This window comes from Eimeria tenella, genomic scaffold, assembly GCF_000499545.2.
Source record: "Eimeria tenella Houghton genomic scaffold, Eth_scaff3, whole genome shotgun sequence".
Classification (NCBI taxonomy): domain Eukaryota; phylum Apicomplexa; class Conoidasida; order Eucoccidiorida; family Eimeriidae; genus Eimeria; species Eimeria tenella.
This window is the reverse complement of record NW_013542870.1, coordinates 865,978-888,252: the sequence shown is the minus strand read 5'-3', so window position 1 is coordinate 888,252 and position 22,275 is coordinate 865,978. Positions and strand designations below refer to the sequence as shown.

At 49.3% G+C, this 22,275-nt stretch overlaps 4 protein-coding genes across 4 annotated transcripts; 2 read left to right on the top strand and 2 right to left on the bottom strand.

Annotated features, from left to right (window-relative positions):
* Positions 1-1,659: 1,659 nt before the first annotated feature.
* On the bottom strand, positions 1,660-4,060 carry ETH_00019980 (PWI domain-containing protein, putative; the record flags this gene model as incomplete). Its single annotated transcript, XM_013375855.1, has 10 exons — positions 1,660-1,708; positions 1,972-2,066; positions 2,196-2,374; positions 2,467-2,544; positions 2,686-2,809; positions 2,927-2,998; positions 3,276-3,385; positions 3,537-3,617; positions 3,724-3,817; positions 3,974-4,060. The coding sequence occupies 10 exons, from the start codon at positions 4,058-4,060 to the stop codon at positions 1,660-1,662; spliced, it is 969 nt and encodes a 322-aa protein (XP_013231309.1).
* Positions 4,061-7,308: 3,248 nt separating this feature from the next.
* ETH_00019975 (uncharacterized protein) lies at positions 7,309-17,612 on the top strand (the record flags this gene model as incomplete). Its single annotated transcript, XM_013375854.1, has 27 exons — positions 7,309-7,333; positions 7,527-7,933; positions 8,165-8,316; positions 8,511-8,719; positions 8,863-9,217; positions 9,361-9,538; positions 10,048-10,135; positions 10,236-10,425; positions 10,517-10,678; positions 10,927-11,019; positions 11,115-11,197; positions 11,599-11,862; positions 12,076-12,294; positions 12,771-12,947; positions 13,345-13,526; positions 13,709-13,763; positions 13,922-14,063; positions 14,167-14,276; positions 14,460-14,671; positions 15,258-15,395; positions 15,535-15,815; positions 15,974-16,096; positions 16,289-16,485; positions 16,633-16,701; positions 16,822-16,917; positions 17,004-17,102; positions 17,263-17,612. 27 exons carry the CDS (start codon positions 7,309-7,311, stop codon positions 17,610-17,612), a joined length of 4,656 nt encoding a protein of 1,551 aa, XP_013231308.1.
* A 447-nt stretch (positions 17,613-18,059) lies between these two features.
* On the bottom strand, positions 18,060-19,666 carry ETH_00019970 (uncharacterized protein; the record flags this gene model as incomplete). The annotated part of the gene is made up of 7 exons (XM_013375853.1): positions 18,060-18,174; positions 18,399-18,477; positions 18,581-18,652; positions 18,787-18,887; positions 19,025-19,164; positions 19,270-19,352; positions 19,486-19,666. The coding sequence occupies 7 exons, from the start codon at positions 19,664-19,666 to the stop codon at positions 18,060-18,062; spliced, it is 771 nt and encodes a 256-aa protein (XP_013231307.1).
* Positions 19,667-20,140: 474 nt separating this feature from the next.
* On the top strand, positions 20,141-21,172 carry ETH_00019965 (60S ribosomal protein L22, putative; the record flags this gene model as incomplete). Its single annotated transcript, XM_013375852.1, has 3 exons — positions 20,141-20,287; positions 20,726-20,857; positions 21,047-21,172. The coding sequence occupies 3 exons, from the start codon at positions 20,141-20,143 to the stop codon at positions 21,170-21,172; spliced, it is 405 nt and encodes a 134-aa protein (XP_013231306.1).
* Between the last annotated feature and the right edge of the window lie 1,103 nt (positions 21,173-22,275).

The window sequence follows — 22,275 nt, the reverse complement described above, 5'->3', positions numbered from 1 at the left end:
CAGGCTGCTTGGTCACCTGCTGGAAAAGTGGGGCAGCCTCGAATAACTTCGCCTTTGCACCTCTTAAGTTCCACTTGACCCGTTTGTTTCGTTGCTTATCAACGCTTCTAAAGCTGCTGGCACCAGTTCTGAAGGCCAGATCATTGTCGCTGCTCGCTTCAACAACCTGGCGTGGCTGCAAAACGTCTGAGGGTCCCTCCAACCCAAGATTGTTGGGGCTTCTTGCAGACGCCATAGCCAATTCGTATTCTACATATATTGGTTCCGATCTCCGCAGCGTCTCACGGTAACTTCCTGTCTCCACTGTACTGCTCACCCTCATCATTCCTGCCCTCCGCCAAGGAGCTGGGATATAGAAGGCACGCTACTCAACTGGTGGACGACGTGCTTGAGCGAAAGCGCTTTACGGGAATGGAGGGGTGCTGCGTCGAGTACACAGCGCCAGCGTAGCGCTAGGTCGCATGACTCTCGCTATTCAAACGGCTCGGACAGGAGGAACCAACATCCTGATTACGTTGAAACCCCCTTAGGGATCCAAAATGACCAAAATGAACTCACCTTGCACGCCACAGTTGGTCAGGCCATTCCGATATGAACGGTTGAATGAGGCAGTACTCAGTGCAGCCACGCAAATATCTGATAACGAAGCCCCTGCTGGGCTGGTGCCGCGACCGCTGTAGTCACAACTGCACGTCCATGTGTACATGAACAACGCCAAAATATTGCACGGGAAGAGTCCACGCTGTTTCTTAGTGTACGCCCAGGATCTACGCTTTGCTGCAACTGGTGTCTTGTGGGGCAGTACAGCCTCAGAGTCTCTTTGTCGCGCTGATCAGCGAGTGCCATCATTCGTCTTCTCATTGTCCACTAATGGGCAATAGCTGGAAAAATGCGTAACCACGTTACTCTCCGCTAGGCGTAATCCGCTCTTCCCTAGCCCTACCAGTGGTGTACCTGTGTGGAATCTAGAGCCCCGCTACGCAGTGATTGGCACGATGACGCCCTGCAGTTAAAAAAGAGAGGGCCTCCGTAGTCCACGGAAAGTAACGAGCAGTTCGCGCCTCGCTGTTTACGTGTAAAAACATTTTTACACATTGGAGAAGTCAGATACCAGGACAAGCATTTCGCCACTACAAGATGACCCTTCGTGCGTGCCTCGAATCAAGCGTTTACTCCAGCTCTTCGCATAGCCCGTGGCAGTAGCCGCAGTTCTTCGTTCATCTAAGTCACTACTACATCACTGTTCAGTGAATGCCTAGGCACTAGTCACTACCAATCAGTCTCCCTGATAATTCTTAAGACCCTACACTAGACCACACGCGTTTTAACTAGAACGGGCCGGCTGTAGCCGCAAGCCCAGAAGCATCTATGCACGACCAAATCACCACCCCCAACAACAAGTTACGTTTGGTGTCGATATTACCGGCACTAGCCAACCCAGTCACCTGGAGAAGTAACGTGACCGACCATAAAAAACTCTGAGTACTGTGCATTTCCGCAGCATGAACACAAGATCATCAATATATCGCCAAAAAGTCCCAGACGCCTACATAGAGGTGTTGTACTGCTGAAGGGCGTGGTGAAGCACCATCCCTCAGACAAGCCAGAAGTCCCTATTCCACTATGATCGTTCCCGACATGCACAGCGAGGCAGCACACTCAGTCATGAGCATTATCTACAACTCTAGCGAGTTTGCTGCCCTGGCCGCTGTAGTTGATGTAAATCTCAATGCAACGCAGTCAGCAACCGCTTAAGGTGCGACGGTCCATGTATATATAGTGTAATTTCACAGCAGTAAACGCCGCTGCCTCACCAACGAATGCAACAAAAGCCACCTTAACACAACAGCGAGACTACCAGCGCACCGCCATCACTTTTCGAGCACGAATCCTTAAATACACATCCATGTCTGTGCTGTTCGCCTATCTCTGTAATTAGAGCTTTGAGCTTAGTGACTGCGCACAGCTTACAATAAGGGGCATCCGTTACTGCGGCCAAAATCTGAATACAGGCTAATCACGATCATTTGACCGGCCACGCCGACGATCACGATCCCTATCCCGACCTGTACCCTCGCACGACAAACTGTAGAACAGTAGATCAGTGCACAATGCGGGCTTTACTACTGATACTAGCTGGAGCAGCAATGTCTATGGGGGGAAACGGGACGTTAAAATGCTGGCAGACTTCCCACCTCGGCTTGGTGATCGAACGGGGGAGCGCGACACACTCCGGGACTCGCTGCGTCTTCGGCCCCTACGCCTCTCATGCCTATCGCTCCTAGTACGGCGGCTTCTGCCACCCGAGCGGCTGCGACTTCTGCTGCGCTCGTGAGATGCTGAAGAGGCGAGCAATTAACAGGACATTCAATGGCTGAATTCGTTCAAAATAGTCGCTATTGTCCCCACCGCTGTCAAAGCTTCCACACTCTCTGTGTACTGCGTGACACTGGGTCGTTTGCTGACCTGCACGGCCGCGCGCTGCAGGCGCATCGTCGTTATCCCATCCTCTCATGCCACCTCCAGTGTCTGGAATTGTATCGTCTGCAAGAAATGAACGCGAAAAGTGGGACCAGTGAGGTTCACTGAGCACGCACACGATGCTACCGAAGGAAGCACAACCACTGCAGTCCGGGGCAATTTAGCTGCTTGTCTGACGTATCGCAGGTCGGCAAAGACACTCACATGCTACAAGCGTTGGAGGTTTCGGTGGGGCGGTACCCGTTGCAAACTGTTTGATCTGTTTGTTGAACTCTGTGGCCATCATCTGTTCATGTCTACGCACCAACTCTTCGTTGATGCGTGCAGCCTGCAAAAAAAGAAGTGTTAAGACCGAACTGCACAATGTGAGGGGTAATGGCAAGCCCAAAAATAAAAAGTTGGATAATCCTCTCAAGCTTCGGTGCACCGCGGTTACTCCGCTCACTTCCTCCCTCTTCCTCTCCATTTCCAGCCTCCTGTTCTCTAGGAATTCAGGTGGAATCCCCGTAGGAGTATTCTGCGCAAAAGACGCCCGACATTCTGCACCTACGCTACACCGCAAGCATTTCCTGACACTTCCCGAGGTTCGTTCAGCACATCAAAATCTTCCTCCAGAATACATCAGTAACTAGTTTGTCGCCGCGACAAATGGCCTGAGCAAGTACTAGACGGAACCTCAAAAAATGGCCTGAGCAAGTACTAGACGGAACCTCAGAAAAATGCCAAATGATTCACGCAAATGCTTTAATGATACGCGCAAACATGAGCTAATCGACAAAGTAAGCCATGCCTACCTGGGCGCTCAAAAGCAGTTTCCACAATTCGCGGACAAAGTGAGTTGCTTGTTTGCCAACGAACCCGGTAAGGGATATAGCAAGCTTCTTCGGGCAAAGGTAGTTCTTCCCTGAACAAGACCACAATCACCTCGAACAAGCACACTCCCATAAACTAAGGCCAGCCACAAAAGTCAACAACGATGGGCAACTACCTGGTCTTGTCAGCCGACATGAAACGGCCACACTAATCGGCTGCGCTTAGAAAGAAATCCAGTTTACTTTCATCGACATCCGCAGCGAGAGCCTCTTCCGGGACTAGCTGTGACAGGCAGTAGGATATGACGATGTCATCTTCGAAACCTACGTCATTGCAGAAGACACAAAAGCATCGTAAAGAAAAGTCTTTCAGCCGCTTTGAGTAAAGGTCGTACAAAAAATACTGCATCTTCGTGCCTTGAAGGCCTACCCAACAATTCGGTGATCTTGTGGTTGATCCACGCTTTCATCACTTCCACATTCACCTTGCTCATGTCAACCTCTTGATCAAATATGGCTGGCCACTGCAAACACGAGACTCCAGCATGTGCACAATGTAATTTTTCCCTTCCGAGAAGAATGGAGTGCTACGCTGTACTGTCCACAACATGCCAGCACCGAGCTGTTGGATGAGAAAAGCAGTAATTGCTACCAATCCTCCGCAACCCCCTAAGGCTCACTTTTCGCTGAGCTATGAGTTGACTGTCCTTATCTTTAAAGAACGGTGTTTGCTCTTTGGTTGTTCCTTTGTAGAAGTTCCCCGACATTTCCGATTCACGGATAATCACAGCACAAGAAAAGGCGGCAACAGTGCCAAGCAGCTAGCTTATCGCCCCCTCCGCTGAAGCAGGAGCGCTTCAGTGAACACTACAGTGGTGCAGTCAACTTGGGGGGTTGTAGTTCGCATGCAACCCCGGTGCGAGTCCCTCAGCTGTATTGGGCAGACGTCCAAAGCATCGGTATTCTTCGTCGTTAAAAGACTACGGCTATAGCAAGAAGCTCAGTGCCTTCGTTCTTTGGAAATCCTAGTCCGTGTCAATTCGTGCGCGTCGTGACCGAGTGATCGGCATGCCGGTAATCCGCTGTAAGCCCGCAGGACATGGATAGTCTTCAGCTCCTCTTCATTTCAGCCCCTTAGATGGCTATGCAATCTGGGAGGAAAGAAGGAACTACCTCGGCATGAGTCGCAAGAGCAGACGAATTGCTTGTGTCAGCCAGGCCAGGAAAAGTGCCAAATGTGTGAACGTCTTTCACGTGGGGGCGAGAATAGCAACAATTCGAGTGCTCAACAACTCTCCTTTATTTAAGAATATAACAAACAAGAATTGCTCAGCATATGGACCTTTGGGCTACTTCAGACTCATTTTCGTTGCATGCACTGCCTTTCAGGGCCCCCAAAGGGGTAGTGGACTACAGCTCGCGTTGCCAGAGCATCAGTGGCAAGTAAGTCCGATATGGGCACAAATTCTAGCTATGAAGCGTGGCCCTGACTTTAACGCATATAAAAAAACCAAGTGGAACTAGGTTTTTAAATTAGCGGCTCGAAAGATGCGTATTTTATGAGTCGCTACTTTACTTCGCTGCTGCGACCACCCTCCATACAAGGTACCGGATCAATCTTCGCGCGCAATACAACGTGGCATTTTCCGATTTTTATTGTCCTTTTGTGCCTTACCCTTCATTTTGGCAGGCACGGCCACGGTTTTCTCCTTAAAGATGCGCCAGTGGGCCGGAGGGTCCTCACTGCCCTTGAGGAGAGGAGTTGGTGCTTTTACCCCCTGAGAACACCGTCAAAGAAGCCCTAGAGATAAGGCTTCTTTGGTTGACAAAGGAAGTCGGCCAAATGGGTCCATGATTTCAGCAAAACGATGCTCTATTAAGGGTGAGTGCATGCTACCAGTGTGCTCCTCATCGGTTTGTTGGACCTGGGCAGCCCTCGTACACGATAGCATTTTACAAGTTCTATCCAGTACTCCTACAATCTCCGTCAAAAGCATGCAGAAAAAGTACACTCCATCACTGATTGCTCTGCTTTTAGCACTGTGACTCTCGGCGTCACTGTGACAAGCCATTCAAGGTTTCAGGAGGGTTAACACCTTTCTCGGTGCCAGCGATCACATCATCTCGAGCGATCTGCTGACTAGCCACTAGCTCCTCAGGGTATTTTCCTTTATACATGAGAACCTTTACCGGAAGCAGGCTGGGGTACCCTTTTGGCTTAAGTGCACCGAACGACACCGTGTGACTGGCTGGGTCTTACCCTTAACCTCGCTCGCTCGCCTTTTCTCTTAAATATCACGTTACTGAGAGGGCGTACTGCGCTTTCAGTTGCCATATGTGGGGTTGCTCCTTTTTGGCTGTGCATGCTGGAGACCTGCTCCGTATCTGTGTTGGCTAGGACGTTCGTCCCCCGTAGCGCGTAATCGTAGTCTTGCTGTGTCGCTGCGCTTGTCTCCAGGGACCAGGGTCTGAAAGCAAATTCAGATTCTCAAGCGTTGTATTCCATGTCCCTGCACCTTCTATGCGTTTCACCCTTCTGCGGCATTTTCGTGTCTTATGAGGGCCACTGCTTTGCGGAGTGTCCCCTGACGTAAAGCTCAAAATACGTGCAGCTGATTTCCGCTACTCTTTCACGCTTGCCACCTGTCTGCAACTCTTGCTGACCAGTCACAGTGGTGCTGCCCATTCCTTGAGGTATCCTTCAGGGCTCGTCCATTATGGAGAACCTCGACCCACGTATATAGCATCCACACAATCAGTCTCGGGGCGTCTTCAGTTTTCACTTTCCTCGTTTGTTGAATTGAGGAATATGCCGTCAGTTGGGCTGCAAACATGAGAGCAGCCCCCAGTAAGAGTGCTCAGTATATCGTAGTGTTGCATAGTCCCGTATTGACTCTATTCATCAACCGTTGTGACGGCATGAATTGAACAAAATACAATGAACTTGTTACTAAGGAGTCAGGCATGTAGAACTGATGGTTTCTATTGCGCACTGAGGCGCTTTGTATGGAGTCGCCCGCAACCCGCAGAGCGGGCCTTTGTGTTGGGCGTCGAGAGTCTCGGAACCTTCACGGTGTCATATTTCTGCAAAACGTAAAGTTTCACTTTAGGTTTTGAGTGAAACGTAAAGTTTCACTTTACGTTTTGCAGAAATATGACACCGTGAAGGTTCCCGGTACTCAGTGATCCTAGCTCGTGTTGGCTTTGTGCCCATTTGTGCTGCCCTACAGTGTACAGAGTATGCCAGCGCCTTCAGGGCGCATTAACCCTTCCGACGCCCGGTCATCTACGCTAGAGAATATATCTGTTAAAAACGTTTTGTGTTTATTAAGTACGAACATGCTTTATATCCTGGTCATGTTCCCTTTCTATAGAATTTGGACTGTTTCAGAATTCCCCATGACGTGGCTTTTCATCCAGAATTTCGCGGGCCTTAATTCATTTCCATATGGCCTAGACAAGTGAGAATGAGCAATATTAGTTACTACATTCAACTTTTCAACAGTAAATTAAGTGCAAGACTATACGAAAACTAGAGGAAGTGCTGTAGCAGTTAGCGTGTCAGACCGCTACTGATGCGCAACATGGCGGCGCTCGGACATTACACACAGCTCGCCTGGGAGAGCTACTCACACTAAGTACAATCCAGATCAGACACATGCTGCGGAAAACGGCAAAAATATACTACCACATTGATCTGGATGCAGCTAAGACAGTAGATTTCATCTCTCCCTCAATGGTCGTGTGAGACCAGCCCCAACGAGCCTTTTCAGTGTCTCAATGGTAACATGCACCAGACCGCCCTAAAATTCGTAGATATATGGTTACCTCTGCGTTACTGCCTTTTAGAATAAAGCTACCAAGCCTTGTATGTAAATTCCATGCTCATTTTAGTCTTTGGCCCTCCATGGCTTTGTAGACATTGTCACCTGGCGACCACCAGTACTCAAACACACCACCGAGTCCGACATGCGCCCCCATACCCGGCGGCTAAAACCAGAATACTATTTTTTTAATGGCTGGAGAAAGACCTGAAACCGGTGAGACTCTCAACGCCTTACATATGTCGACTCCAAGAAGGCACAGGAAGCCGCACGCGTCATAGTATTGGAACGCTTGAGTTGAAAGTTATTATGGTAATGGTTGGCGTACAATCGTTTCCCACGCCCCAGAAATGGCTCCGACCATAACCAGAAGCTGGTTTGCCCGTCTTTCAATTCCATGCCCCTTCAGATGCACCCAAGGTGGACTGCGCTTCGAGCCACAGTGAACGGAGGATGCTGACGCAGAAGACCTTGGATGCCGAGCAGAAGCTGCCTGCCGAGTTGAAAGCGAACCTGGATGTGGGTATAAACGCTAACCAAGTCCAATTAATTTATGATGGCGCCGGCACGGCAACAGCGAAACGTGCTGCTGACCACCGTGTCCCCCAGTCGCCAGAACCCCAAGGACTGGATGATTCTGAGAGCGTCGTTAGTGAGCTGATAAAACGACTAAAGGAGAGCCTTAGCGAACAGACAGGGAGCTGGTGGAGGGCATCCATGGCTAAGGTTGCCAATAGGCCTCTCCTCGCTTCATACGAGACTTCTTCTGATGAAGTATTTTCAAGAACCGCCCAGATCCAAGACGAGCTGGTGTCTGTACGTCAGCTTCTTTGTCAAAAGCAACGAAAAAACTAGATACTAATCTGAGGGAGTGGTTCGCTCGATTTTATTGTCGGCTGATTCTGGATATTCTCCTTCAGCGCCATGCAAACACAGGGATCAGATCATCTGGGAAATACTGCCGATTACTTCAAGCACGCCATCCAATGTGTACTCTAGCTCCTCCATGTGAATTTTTTCTCTTTTCACATCTGTGCTTCAACGCAGGGACCGAATGAAAACTCAGTTTTTAGTAGCAACTGGCACGATCGCCTTCAATGGGCATTCCACAGAGTGCTAGCACTTCGTGAGTCGCAGGACTCAAGATCTGCTAGTCAGCTTAGAAGACGGCTTTTCGAGCGCGAGCTGGGCCTCAGTCAGTGAGCTAACACCGGTGTTTCAAGCATTCCGTCACTCGTTTCTCCCATGGTTCTGCGTACGTAGAACTCTATGAAAGTTGCAACCAAAACAACGCACCGTTTTCATGGGAGGTGATCTCAGTTGACTAGGAACAATGTGTTTGCGGAACATCTAGGCGGTGGGTGCGACGATGTTTCCTGTTTGAATTATTCAGTGAGGTTGGATCATTCGCGGCAGCGGCGCGTGCCGCGGCAGTGGTGTTACTGCACTCACTGGCACTGGAAGAAAAAGCTCCCTTTACGAATCAGCCGCGGCCCACGAAACAGGAACAACCGAGAAAAGGCCCAGCCCAGTGCTTTGTACGCATCAAGCCAGGGGAATATCCCACCCTTTGGAGTATTTATCGACCAAAGTTTGCTGACGGTGAGGCGCAGGGCGTGAAGTTCAAGTGTGCTGCACCAAATTTTAGTAGTAGTGTGCTAGGAAGTCTTGTGCACAAAAATTAGACGGAGTTTTTGGACTGGCGATGCTATTCCTTTTGCGTTCGCATTTGTGCGCTTTATTAGACCAAGTTTATGTCTTCGATAGTTTGGTACTGACAGTTATTGTCGGAGAAGCCCAGGCAAATGTCAAAACAAGCTTTGCGAAGGAAGTTTATCTGAATGACATCAAAGGCCGGCAGGCCATGGCTGATGCAGTGTATGCAACATCCTTTGCGCGGAAGTCAGGGCCGGACTTGCATCCTCGGAGTTGTTCTCAACTTCGATACAGTCAGCAGCGTAACTTACAGCACCAAGTAGACACAGTATGGGACCTACATGACCAAAATAAATTTGAGCGTGCGAAACTCGGACTTCCAATCGCGTGCCTTATTGACTACGCGGGCTTCGCTGTATTAGTTGAGCCGCTTTTACCCTTAAGGTAACGTCGGTTCCAGTTCGGGATTCGCCTGTCGACCGAAAAATATTTGGAAAAGTGTAGAGCAATTTGACTTGTAGGGTGTTTTTGTTAAGGGGTAGTTGCTGTCGTGTAAAGCTGCTTTTTGTATCGCTTTGCTGTGGCAGCCCGGCTCCGGTAAACGTCCTCGAAGAGCTGGTAGCAGATATCAGGCGGCGCCTACCTGACTTCGCACAGCAGTGTGGGAGCATTGGCAATCCGCTGGGATGTTTTGACGCTCTGGACAAAGTTGACCGCGCTACTTACCACAAGTTCAAAAACATCGCTGGCTTCCTCAATCTGGCTGTAGGCTTTTTCACGTTTATTCGCTTTCGCTCTCACGCAGGTTGAAGTTGGCTCCTTTGTCAATGTCCGTGTCCCAGTATTGCTTCCGTTGCTCAATATAAACACATTTAAGGCGCTGCGAAGTTTGGACGGACTAGCCGGGCTGTGTAGCGCTGAATACCACACTTGTTAGCCCAGGTAAAGTCGCAAGATTAGTTAGCTCAAATGTGCGTGGGCCTCCAGGACTACCCGTTTGCCCGGGGCGCTTCAGATTTTGATGTGCCGTTGCCACAAGTCGCACTTTGGAGGTCCCAGGTGGACCAGTTTTGCATTTTTCGCAACCTTCATGAGACGTTGCCTCCAAAATATAGTGATGGGAAAGTGCTGCCGGTATGGATGCTCCCCGCAGCGTCAGACTTAGCAGCCTACGAAACCAGAACTGCATTGCTATGGGCTCAGTGTTTCAGTGTATATGCTCACGAAGTCCAAGTCCCTTCTTTGTGCTGTGTGTGCCTCCTTTACCTGTACAGGAGCAGAGGTTCCGGCGCGAATTTGTCTCCCGTGTTTTTCACGTTGCCTTGCCATGCACCAGCAGAGAGCAACACAGAGCTGCAGAAGGTAAGGGCCGCTTTTCGTTGTTTTCATGAGTACTCTCTTCGCAGCGTTTTCAGGGTTCCGTGAATATGGAAATGCTTCTTAGGTGTCGCTGTGTTTTCAGTTTCTGCGTCAAATCTTTTTCAGCGTCACGTAACAATACGTGGAACAATGGAAACGCTTTCCTTGGCTGTGCGTTCGCTGGACCTTGCCATTAAGCAAGATCTCGTACCCACCATTAACGCGCTTCAAAAAAATTTTCTTGACTCGTATGACGTTTCGCATGCTCTTCATTCCCATGGAATAAACATACGGTATGACATTTTGTATAGTGCTACTTGGACCAGTTTCCGGCGTCACTCAGTGTGCATGGAAAATTCACGTGTAGTTGTTGCCGGGCTGCAGAAATATGGCACAGTTACTAGATCATGGCCCCTCCTCTCCATTCAAAGACGCCATTATCCGTGAAATAGTGGCGAGATCAGCCAAGCACTTGTTTCGGCTGCAAGTTGAGAAGCTTATTGGGAGCGGATTGGTCGAGACTAGCCACATTGAAGAGATCCAACGGTGAGCCTGCGCGTATTGTATTGTGAAAAAGCACTAGCATTTTTATCACGGGACGTCCATCTTTCAGCTGGTACCTTTGCCGCACCTCAGTATCTCTAAATGCATACAGCAACTTCGGGGCCGTCAACAATAAGTCCGTAACCTAGGAAGGCACGTGATTATGGAGGAAAGGCTCCTATGTAATCTGTTAACTCTTTAGCATCTTTCTGGAAAGTTGTTTTATTTCCTTCTTGAATGCTTGCATTCAGTTTGGTGGTAAAGCTTTTCAACCTGGTCTTGTCCAAGAACGAGGAGTCAAGGATTTTTTGGCGTCGCCAAATCCTTCCACTGGCCCTAGAAAGGTGCGTTATAAGCAGCAGTAAGGCGTGTACGGGTCGGATATTTGATATGCAGGCAAGAAATTTTCCTGAGGAATTAAGGGCATTTCTGCCTCCAGGTACAAGGTTGACTTAAGCGACTTGGCATCGCCAGAAAATGTTTGCACGTTCTCCCTATTTAAGGCTATGGAATACAATCTTAGTAGGTCGCACATCGTTCTCCGCTTCAAGTCGGAACGCTGGCTGTATACCTGCACAGCAAAGCAGACACAGTGTAGATGTTAGCAATTGGGCTGCATAGAAGTTAATGCGTGTCAACTCTTTTGAATATTGCATAAATTCGTAGTCCAAAGCAATATTGGAGCACATTACCTTTTGTACCCAGTAGGCGGCGCCACCAGTTCGGTCACTGCTCTTTACTTGAAATTGTTCCTGTCACCTTTCAACTTTCATGCTGAAAGCAGCAATGAGATAAGCAAGGTGCAACAGGTGGATCACAATGCGTAGGCCGCAAGGTGCTACCTGATCAGCCACAACATCGGAGCAAAAACTCCAGGAACTTGTTCTAAAGTTCCTTTTATCTGTTGTCTGTAAATTAATCAGGCGTTCAGTTTGACGATAGCGTGGCCGTGCGCTCAAACGATTCATCTGGTGAAGCATCTCTTGAGCTCCGACTACCATTAACTGTAGCCGACCTGTCAACTTTTTCTACTGGTCGGGATTCTCTGCTCTTTGCCCATGTTTCGCAAATTCGGGCGGCTCTTCTAGGGAGTTACTCTGCGGAGACACGGCCTCATGATGACGAAGGGGACTCGGGAACACAGCTTCGCTCAACCAAGCAGCTCATGCGACATTTTGAAAATGCAGGTTAGACTACTCAGAGCGACACTTATATAGCGACAAGTTCACTTCCATCATGACCTGCCATTCGTCTAACGAACGGCTTTACCTATTTAGTATCTTTGCTTAGGGGAACTCGCCGTTCTCCATTGGCTAAGACACAGCCTGGCACAGCCTGGCAGATTGAGATGACAGTTAGTCTGGTGTCACTATCGTTATTTCCGCGACGCTTGCTTGCAGGGAGAGACAAGGAAAGGGGTGATGGTAATAAATTGGAAACACCGTGTACAGTGGAAGAGCTGAAGACGTTTGCGGAGCTGCGAGCAGTTCGAGGATTTTATCCCAGGGTCCACCTTGTTGCTCCGGATACGCTGGCGCTCATGCAAGCAGCTGTCGCCTCGACTGCAGTTGGGTCGAGTAGCACTCCTTTGGATGTGCTGTTAGACAATATGAAGGCTGGTAAGCATTTGAAGTTTCCAGGAATATCAGGAACAGGCGTGAAAACCTTCCTCTTTACTGTGTTTTGACACCCACGTTCGAATAACCTGCGGCTGGCAGCTGCGTAAAATATTTTATGCCGTAGGCGTTGTGGTTCCCGCTTCCCGGGAAGAAATATGGGGAAGTGGAAACTTTGCTTTGCACGGAACTTGCGGAGCAATTAGGGCAGCCCTTATGGGTACGGCCACTGACAGGCTTTGATTATGCCATGGCATGCCGTGGCGTGAAAACATTACTGGCTAGCCTGACAGTACAGATAGTGGGTTGTTCATTATTTTTCATGGTTGGCCCGCTTGGCCAATCATGAAAAATAATGAACAAGCCACTATTGTGAGGAATTGTGGATGCTGTGGTTCCCCGGCACGACTCTCCTATCTTTTTTCGGCCGAGGGGAGCGCATAGTTTCCCGTTGCGAACTTTCTGCGTTTACTTTTCAGGAACAGGATACCCGTGTCACCCGTATTGCCTTGCATTCGACGAAGATGAAGTGCTGCATGAAGCATTTTTGAAGATGGCAGACGAGAACAGGGCACAGTCACCACTGAAGCAATGCCTTCGATACAAGAGAAGAAAACTCGCCTTGACTCTTGCTCTCCTGTCAAAAGCAGCAATAGGTACTAATTTGTCCCTAAAATTACGAATGAAACTGCAGCAGTTGTCGGGGAAGGAACATGTATTGGTTGTGTACTCATCTTGCCGTACCGGTGCAGTCGGTTGTGTCAACAGGAAGCGATATTTTTTTGCTAGGAAAGATTCTGCAACAGACTGCCTACATCATGCTACAGCATAATGAGGTTAGGGAGGCTTCCAGCATCGCAGATTTCATTTATTCGAGAATCCCAAATGGTTTATCACTTCAATCAGAGGCGTTGCTCATCGATATGCAATGTACCACTAAAGGAAGTAAGCATGTTTATTTTGCATGGCATCTTCAAATTTACCAGAAGTTCCGTTAACACTTCTCCCTTTCAGATCAAGCTCCGAGCTAGTGATTGTGATTTTCTGCTGCAGATCAACCGCAGGACGCCCTGATATGCTATCGGAATCTAAAGCCAATTTTGGTAGCCATGGAAGGGAAGATGTCACTTAGACTGCTCTTGGCCCACCTTATGCTGGCCTCATTTGCCTTCAAAAACAAACGATTCAATTCCGCCATTTTGCACGCGTTCAGAGTCCACAGAATATCGACCGTTGTCAGTAAACGGGCCTTGTAAAATGCTGCATTTAGTAGTTTGCGGTAATGCCGCGTGATGCACCAAGCACTGGCTTGAGGTTTCAGCTCAAAAGTGCAGCTCCGCCTCTGCGGGTGAGCACTTTGTTTTTTCTGACATTCCCTTTGGATTTGTTCCCTGTCTACTTGTGTGCTGAATCTCAGTGTTTCGATACTGGAGGCGCCCACTGGGCTGCTGTTGCAGCACTACGACTTATCGGTGAGCACTACCTGTGTGCACTGTATGATGCGAAAAGCAGCGATGATACATGCACATCACTGCTCTTCAGTGTAAACGGTCGCCGTACCAGTCTATTTGCAGGCGATCCGATCGATACCGGCCCTCTGGAACTTTTAGTATGCTTGAGTGTGCTGCAGCACGGTCCATGCTTGAAGTCCAGCGCTGTTCGGAGGCAGTTATCATCTTACAGCACACTGTCAGAGCAGCAACAGCTAACCCCGAGCTGCCTACGCTTGTGACGCATATGAGCCGCTTCTGGTTAGCTGCTGCTTTTGCCCGGTAAGAAACCTTTTGAAATCCTAGAACGGCTGCGTAGTGTTTTCCCGTCATTTTCAATCGCAGAATACTGTATTGTTGTCTTGGATATTTCATTTCTGTTCAGAATGGGTCGCTTGGAGAACGCCTCTGTCGAGGCGCAAAGCATGCTCGCTGGACTTGAATCTCAGCTCGGCGCAAATCATGAAGCGACAATATCAGCTCTCTATCTTGCAGGTTAGCTCAGAAAGCTCCTGTTTACGCCAACACTCCTGGAGAGCCACGCAGGATAGCGGAAGTGCTGGGGGAAGACAGAAGTACGCCAGCGGTTAGTAATTCCCAGATGCATTGTGGTTTTTTATGAGGATCGATGCATCTGGCTAGTTGAGGATTTTGCGTCTGCAAATGGATGCGCTCCAGCGGAAGTAAAAATGCGGATAGGCTGCCTGGCGCTTCAAAACCCTCCTCTTAAAATTCTGGGGACTGGCTCTCAGCAACACTCCACCGAGACCGAAATATGCGGTGCTCCTAGTGAGCTCCAGGAGCCCTTACTGTGGAAGCCACTAACTGCTGAAGACTTTGAAGTTTATGAGGAAATATTTCGTGATCGAGAAATGATACAAGCTCGAGCTGTACGGGCATTTTCCAGAAAGAAGCAACAGGAAACATATTCCCGTAACTGGGAATATCCCTTTGTTCGCCAACCACTATGGGCGAGCGATTGCATCGTTGCGTCTGCACAGGGGTGGAATGTCCAGCGCTGTCTGAGGCATCGCTCTGTCGAATTGGTTATTTTCATGTGCAGTTGGGTTAGCGAAGAACTCGGTGCAACCTTTTCTGCATTTCTAAGTTCCGGTGAAGTTTCGTATGCACTTTAGTTTGATGCTGTGGAGACGTACAGGACGCCGAGCAGCTTTTTCTTGCTCTTTTCCGGCGCCTTCTGTTCCGGGAAGACAATGTATTCATAGAAGTATACAAGCCACCTGGCCTAAACCGCAAGCAACGTCTTCGACAGATATTTTCAACGCTGAAGCAAATTTTGAAGCTCAAGTTGTGTTCACTCCCAGTTTCTGTCCTGCGGGTTAGGCATGCAAACGACACGCATCCGTCGAGGGCGAAAGTGTCACGAAACCAAAGCTGCTGTAACCACTTTGATATGTTAGCCACCCGGGTTGTTGAGAACATCTACTTTGTAGCATGCGTGTTTGATTGCCGCAGCTGGTGGCTCATCGCATCTACGTTGCCTGCGTCGCGCAGAGCTGCTCGTCTGCGGTGCGCACTTTCGGCCTTATGGAACAGGATCAAGTTGCAGAATCTGAGCAAGAGAACGGCGACGGCAATAGCGTTGGGCCTTCGGTGAGCTTTCTGTAATATGATGCAGACATTTGCAGCATCGTATTTTCAGCACACAGCTTGTCTCTCAGTGTCATACTGCCTGACGGACCAAAGTGCTGCAGCTGCTTTTAGTCAAGCTTCACCTGTTGCACTGGTGCAGTACCTTGGAGCTGATCGTACAAGGGTCTACTTCAAGAAGTACCCTCGCCTGCAAGTAGGAAGGCGGAGAACTTCAGCAGGTTCACCCAGGCACTTGACTACGGCAGCTAGTACTGACATGCGCACGAAGTTGGCTCATCAAGTGGAAAAGGATTCTCATCCGGACTATCCATTTTCATTCTATTCCCAGCAGAAAGTGTCAGGAACAGGACGCCGCAATGCGCATGGCCATGAAGTCTTATATGCACGCGTGGATGGATCGTCCGGCCTGCGACCAGCGCAGTGAGGTTCACCCTAAAACCGATTATTTAATATGCAGTCCCATTTGGGCGTGAGGTAATAGGCGCAAAACCAGCTGCTACCCGAGTATTTACAGCTGTGACGCACCTAAAACCTGCGTGGCACCAAATGTGTGCGGCCACGCTTCCCTGGTGCTGCAGGGAGCACGACGACATAATGCTACAGCTGCTTCTCTTTGGCAATGGTCCTTCATCTCTGAACGGGATTCTTAAAAGCTGTTATATGAGCTGCTTGAAAGACCGTGACAGAAACCCATCAACGTGGTGCGGCAGAGTAAAGGCATTGGTGGCCCCAGATTAATTCCTCCGATCCTTAAACGTGCCCGTGTCTTAGGATTCATTTGAAGATCTTTACCAGGAAACAAGCATGCCTTCAGTTTCGCTGCAGTGTGGCCGTGCTTTTCGCGGAAGGTGACTCCAAAGAACATAATTGAAAATGTCTTCCTTACTACTCAGGTTTGACGATATGATATCAGATGTTCTTACAGAGCGGGGCAGTTTGCAGCACTTGCGGTTTCTCATCTGCATGTTGCGTCAATTCTTCACGCTGTCGCAAAAGTCGCTATTTATTACTCTCGCGCTGGGAGATTTCAACAGAAAACATGCCAAAATCTTCGTCCAGACCATGCGCACGCAAGAGATCGAGGCTGAGGGTGAGCATCCCCAATTGCCAGACGCCGGTTCCCCTGCATGAGGTGTTTACCAAAATGTGAATGGCCTGTATTGGACAGACAGTGCGGCAACATTTCCTACATAGATTCCGTGGTGACTGTTGTGCCTGTCGTGCGATACGTGTGCAGTTTCTCGAAAACTGGTGCTAAAGAGGATGATCAACAAAAGTCGAGAGAAAACGCCCGAGAGTACTGATGGTAATGCTTGACGGTGTAGAACCACACGGTCCAGCCGAGAGTGCATACGGTACTCAGTCGTGTCTCCAGAAGCTTTTCAGGTTTCCTGTGAGCGTCCTTCGGTACCTGCCTTACCTTCAGATTACTTCGAGTATGATTTCAACTCGCCAAGACCATTTGACCTAACCATCGGGATAAGCCAGTGCGAGGACCTCCTCAACTCGACTACCTGGACTGGTACGCTATCGCAGGAACGTAGTACTATTTGCATCTTCACGACCACCTACTTGCCTGTGCGCTTTGACCTTTAACCTGTCATGCAGGGTCGGCGCTGCGGGTCGCTCGTTCTCAGCTTGACTTCACACTTACGAAACAAGCACTCACCAAACAAGGTCCCACCCAAGCGTGGCAGCAGTTCATCGGTAAGCGATGAAGAGTGTAACTACGAGTGTTATTTGTAACTGTTTGACGTGTTGCTAAAGCTGAAGTGAACGTAGATTTTCCTGTCCGCGCCACGTGCCCGTGGCACGCTGCAGTTCCGGTTACTTGAGGGGCCCTCATCTGCGTGTGACTTGCTTGAAGGCGAAAGTGAGCCACTGGAAGGTGCAGGAGCTGATGATGAAGAGTCACTGCGGGCAACAGTTGGTGCCCAACGAAGCGATCTTGCCGCAGTCGAGGAGAACTATTTGAAAATACCTCCCGTGGGTAAGGGGGACATATCGGGGAAGACTACATGGAGGAGCATGAGCACAGCTGCACGGCTCTCCCAGATCCGTTTTGGTGGCAGCAAACATCTAATCGCAAACATGCCTCCCATTGCATATGGTGTTATGAGGGACATATTTAAGCCTCAGCGTGACTCGGAATTGGAGGCATTTGGATGCATTGAGTGTCTCCAACCACCAGACAAGGTTCCGTTCATTGGCGGCTGATAACGCAGTTGGGCTATACTCAGTCGTTTCTGTCGAATTCCACCATTTGGCGATGCATACACTGTACAGCGCACTACGTATATTGTCAGACTTGTGGTGTTGCCTGGGGCTAGGAGGGTACAACGCTTCGTGTCCTGCAGACAACTTCACTGGGTCCACGGGCTGCGCAGTCGTCAATAGGTATAAACGCATACACGACGTGCCACTGAGATGAAGCACCGAACTCAGCTTTGTGGAAATAAACACTCAGTTAGCTGCTTGCCCCAACTGTGCAAATGGCACCTAAAAGCGCAGCACAAAAATAAGCAGAATCCTAACACAGCGTGCTTCCACAAGCCTACTCATGCTGGCTGTCCGGGAAGGTCCTGGGCAGCCTAGCAGTGTCACAGTCGCGACTAACATGGGTATCACCCGCCAATGCGTAGCCAGACTGTAATTAAGTGATTATCAATCCTCTTGCACCACCACATGGTTACTCCAGTATTCCACCGAGCGCGCATAAGCTTCGCGATTTATGGATACGCCGCTGCCTCCCTCCTCTATGAGCGCATTCCGCATGATCCTGGAGAAGAAGCACATCAGATTTCGCTTTTGCAAAATTTTTTGGAAGCATTTGTGTCGCCTTTGCTTGTCGACACTTGAAAATATGGCTGTAGGATTGCACGTGGAACGGGATGGCGTCACACGGAGCGACGGTACAGCACTACGGTCTATTCAATAAGAACAGTCGAAATTTTCAGGGTAGCGAGGCCCGTGAGACGTTCCCGTTGTGCCGTAGTCGCTTACGTTATAGGGCTCATAGGAAGCTCAAACGGTTCATCTTGTGCCTTAATAGACACTATGAACCACTCAGGATTGGTTGGATCTGAAGAGAAAAGCAAGCAAGCTTTCCGCGACTGCCTAGCTGTCGCTACGCAGGGCAACGGGACACCAATGCGTAGGACAGAGCTGCATTTAGGGAAACCCACCGATTAGGACTTCACTCTTTGTCATTGCAGCATTCTCTTTCGCAATTTGCTCCCGAGAGTACAGAATTAGATCTATAAGTACACGCAGTGCGCACTGTATTACCACATGTAATATGCTTGTCCCCCAGCACCTCGCGAAGTGCATGCAAGGCGACCAGTTAGCGCCAATTATTCGTGCATCTCATGGCTATGAAGGTCAGCCGTACCAAGGTATTTAGCACGATGCAATTGATGTCGAACGACGGACGCTGGCAGCCACCGGGCCAAAACAGGAAGTTCTTCTGGCCTCCGAGCCAAGTACCCCGTGCTAAACCAAGCAGTTACCACAGTGCACGAGTGAAAACCATAAGAAGTTTCATGACTGCGGTTGAGGATACATAGTAGTCCATATAAAGGAACTTTGCTAGCATTGGCCGCCCAGCTGTTTCGTTTTAGGCCACTTACCGGATATGGCCTACATTGTCCTTTGTTATTGGGATCGCAGAGGCTCTAGCTTCTGTGAAGTTTTCAATAAATATGTGCTTGCAAAAAGGGGCGTAGCCGTTTACTAGGGTCAAGCTTTTTCGCTTCAAGATCTCGTGAAGCTAAAGCAGAAAAGACATCATACGAACAGGCGTGTCTTCTGTCCAGCTTCAGGGATGCAAGACCAGGTATATTTCCACTGCCTTAAAGTATGCTCTGTGATTCACCTGCTTCATAAACATATCTTTACCCATTGGAATTACTGTTCCCGGGTACTTCGGATCATCGAATTGCCTAAAGCAAAAAGGCTCTGCGAAAACCACACAAGAGGCCAATGCACGTACTCTCACGACAAAAAAAGAGCGGATAATCAAATGATCAAACATGACCCACACATGCATTCACAAGCTCTGTATAATTGTACTCCCATACAATAATATCACCTAGGCCGACGGATAATATTCCCTCCGAAGGTCTATGTGCAGTTGCAGCGCCTTCTGAAGCCATTCCCACTGAATGACTGAATCCTCTTTTCCTGCTGAAATTGATCCCCGTCTCTAGAATTGTTGCTCGTGCAGTGAGCAGAATGAAGCTCGCAGCTCTTCCCAGTCTAGCAATGTGCATGCCGTGCAACACCGCTGCAGCGATTCTTGGATGTGGACGTCCTATGCAGAGAAGGACGTTTCAACTGGAGGAAAACAATTTGGAACTCAGGGGCGTATGTACGGATGGTGAGGGTGAGCAGAAAAAACATTGCCTGGTGGGCTCTTCAACTAGCAGTGTTGCCACAGAGAGAAATGTAGAGGAACTGCTACTAATGCAGACAGAGTTCGTGTAAAAAAAGAGCTGACGCCAACATTATTCAGTACTACCTCTACTTTACCTATGTCTAGCTGAATACAAGCGCTTTATAACTGCACTTGTGGGATTTTGGGGCTTTGGGTTCCTTAGGGAGGTGGACACTCCCCGCACCGGCAGCTTCTACGTGCATGCCATTCCCCCAGTGCTCCATTTTGAGCAGAAACAATCGGAAATAAACTCCTTTCCGTTGACGTTCCTTTTGTGGGTGCATCGTCGACGGATTTTTGTGTTGCCACAATGGTGTCAGCATCCGGTGCTGCTCAGGCCCGTAGCCACATGTCGCGAGGGAAGAAGGCTGCCACAGCAGGCAAAGCAACTAAGATCAAATTCGTTATCGACTGCCAGAAGCCTGTTGAAGATAATATTCTTGAGGCCAAGGGTTTGGTAAGTCGTACAATGCTTAATGGGGCGGACTTTAGGTTGCGATGACGGCGTTAGTAAGCCTTGGAGCTCTTTCCAGTTTGCTTTCTCTGTACTTTTTGACATCGTTTAGAGTTTTTTGAAATATTCGAGTGTCAAAGTAGGGTTATGAGGTGAGACCTTACGAGTGCTTACCTTACCCCACACCCATCGGGCGGTGTGGTTCCGTAACACACAGCCTGTGTGAACATCCCCGTCAAGAGGGCCTAAATCTTCGGCAATGCATGCACTAGTGGATGTATGGAGTCTGGACGAATTGGTGCATCCCGCGCACGGTAAATTGTGAAACTGTGCCTGTAGCGTTTGTTCCGAAGTAATGGGGATCGTATTTTGCTGGTGTATATACGGTGCCGTTGGCCGTGAGAACAGTAGGCGACAGGTTTTGGGGCTGTTTTCTCTTAGGAGAAGTTCTTACAGAGCCGCATTAAAGTTGCGGGGAAGCTGAACAACTTTGGAGAAAAAATTGAGGTTTTCCGGGAGAAGGCAAAAGTATGTGTCACCGCCGAGTTGCCCTTTTCAAAGCGTTACCTCAAGGTACGGCCACAATTGTTGTACTTGTGCTCAGCACACTTGGTTAGTATGAATGGGAAGGCTGGTCAACCAAGAAGCAGCTTAATTAAGAACACGAAGCCTTACTGTAGCACGCGCCGACCATTCCTAGTAATTATTGCTACAATGTGCTTCTGCACAAGACGAAATCCTTAGTCTGTACTTTGTGCGCAGTACCTCGTGAAGAAGTATTTGAAGAAGCAAATGCTGCGCGACTTCCTGCGAGTTGTTGCAAATAACAAGACTTCGTACGAGCTGAGGTACTTCCAGATGCCCCAGGACGACGAGGAGGCGGCATGAACTAAGCTCACCAACGTGTCCAGAAGCAGTCTTCTTGTTTACAAATAAAACAAATTTCTTTGTTTATTGCCTGCCCTAACTTGGCTTTTCGCAGACAGGTGAAAGCTAATTTGGGAACGGCTACGCTGCAGCAGGTAGTAGATATGCCAGTAGCAGAGAAGCGCATGCGTAGTGCAGTGGGCAAAGCGTGTAGGCAGAAGAAAGTTAAATTCTGGACTCATGTTTTGTTACTGGAGCCGCGCCATGGGAGCGTTCCCGCTGTAGCATGTTCTCTGCGGAGCAGCCAGTGCTGCTACCGACGAACTTTAGACTCCCGTCTAGAGTCTAGGGGACATTCGTCAGCACTGACTGGGGGACAACGCACAAAGCAGCCGCATGAAAAACCTGGCAGTTCACAGTGCTCTCGCGGGCACGGCTGTGCGGGGGCAGGCGGGAGAGGGAAGGAAGAGAGGCCCGTGACTGCCACCCATGACCTCACCGTGGCAACGTTGGTCAACCTGCCTGTCTCACACCTTTCGAAACATTGCTGCGTCCATGGCCGTATAGAGCCTGGTGCCTCGCCTCCAAGCACCAAGGGGATTTCTGGCTGTTGCGCAGCGTGCGCTGTGAAGTGGTTTTGTTCGGTGAGCACATGTTCACCAACGGCTCCACGACCGTGCACCACACAGCAATCTCTCGGCAGAATGCTTCGGGGCATTTTGCAGGCGTGCTGATAACCGGAGATGACGCTAGTTGGCATTTCGAGCTGGCACGTGCTCGATGGCAAGTCTTCGACGGCGGGCAATTTAACAATTGGCGAAGAAAGCAAGGAGGAATAATTTAGTATTTAATGTTTTTGAGTCTCAAATTGAAAAAAAGAAGGTAGAATTCCCAGTTGCCGGGCTCCGACGCTGAATGGCAACGTTGAAAAGGGCATGACAGTTCGACCTGCAGAAGTGAGCAGTTTCGAAGATTCCGAAGAACCAGCACCTTTCGGAAAGTACAAATAATAACCTACTGAAGCAATTCACTTTACTGGATGCAATCATGTGTATATTTCCAGGAATGTAGTAGCCAGCATCTGGGTTGCTCGAACAGTTTGTACACAGCAGCAGCATGATGAT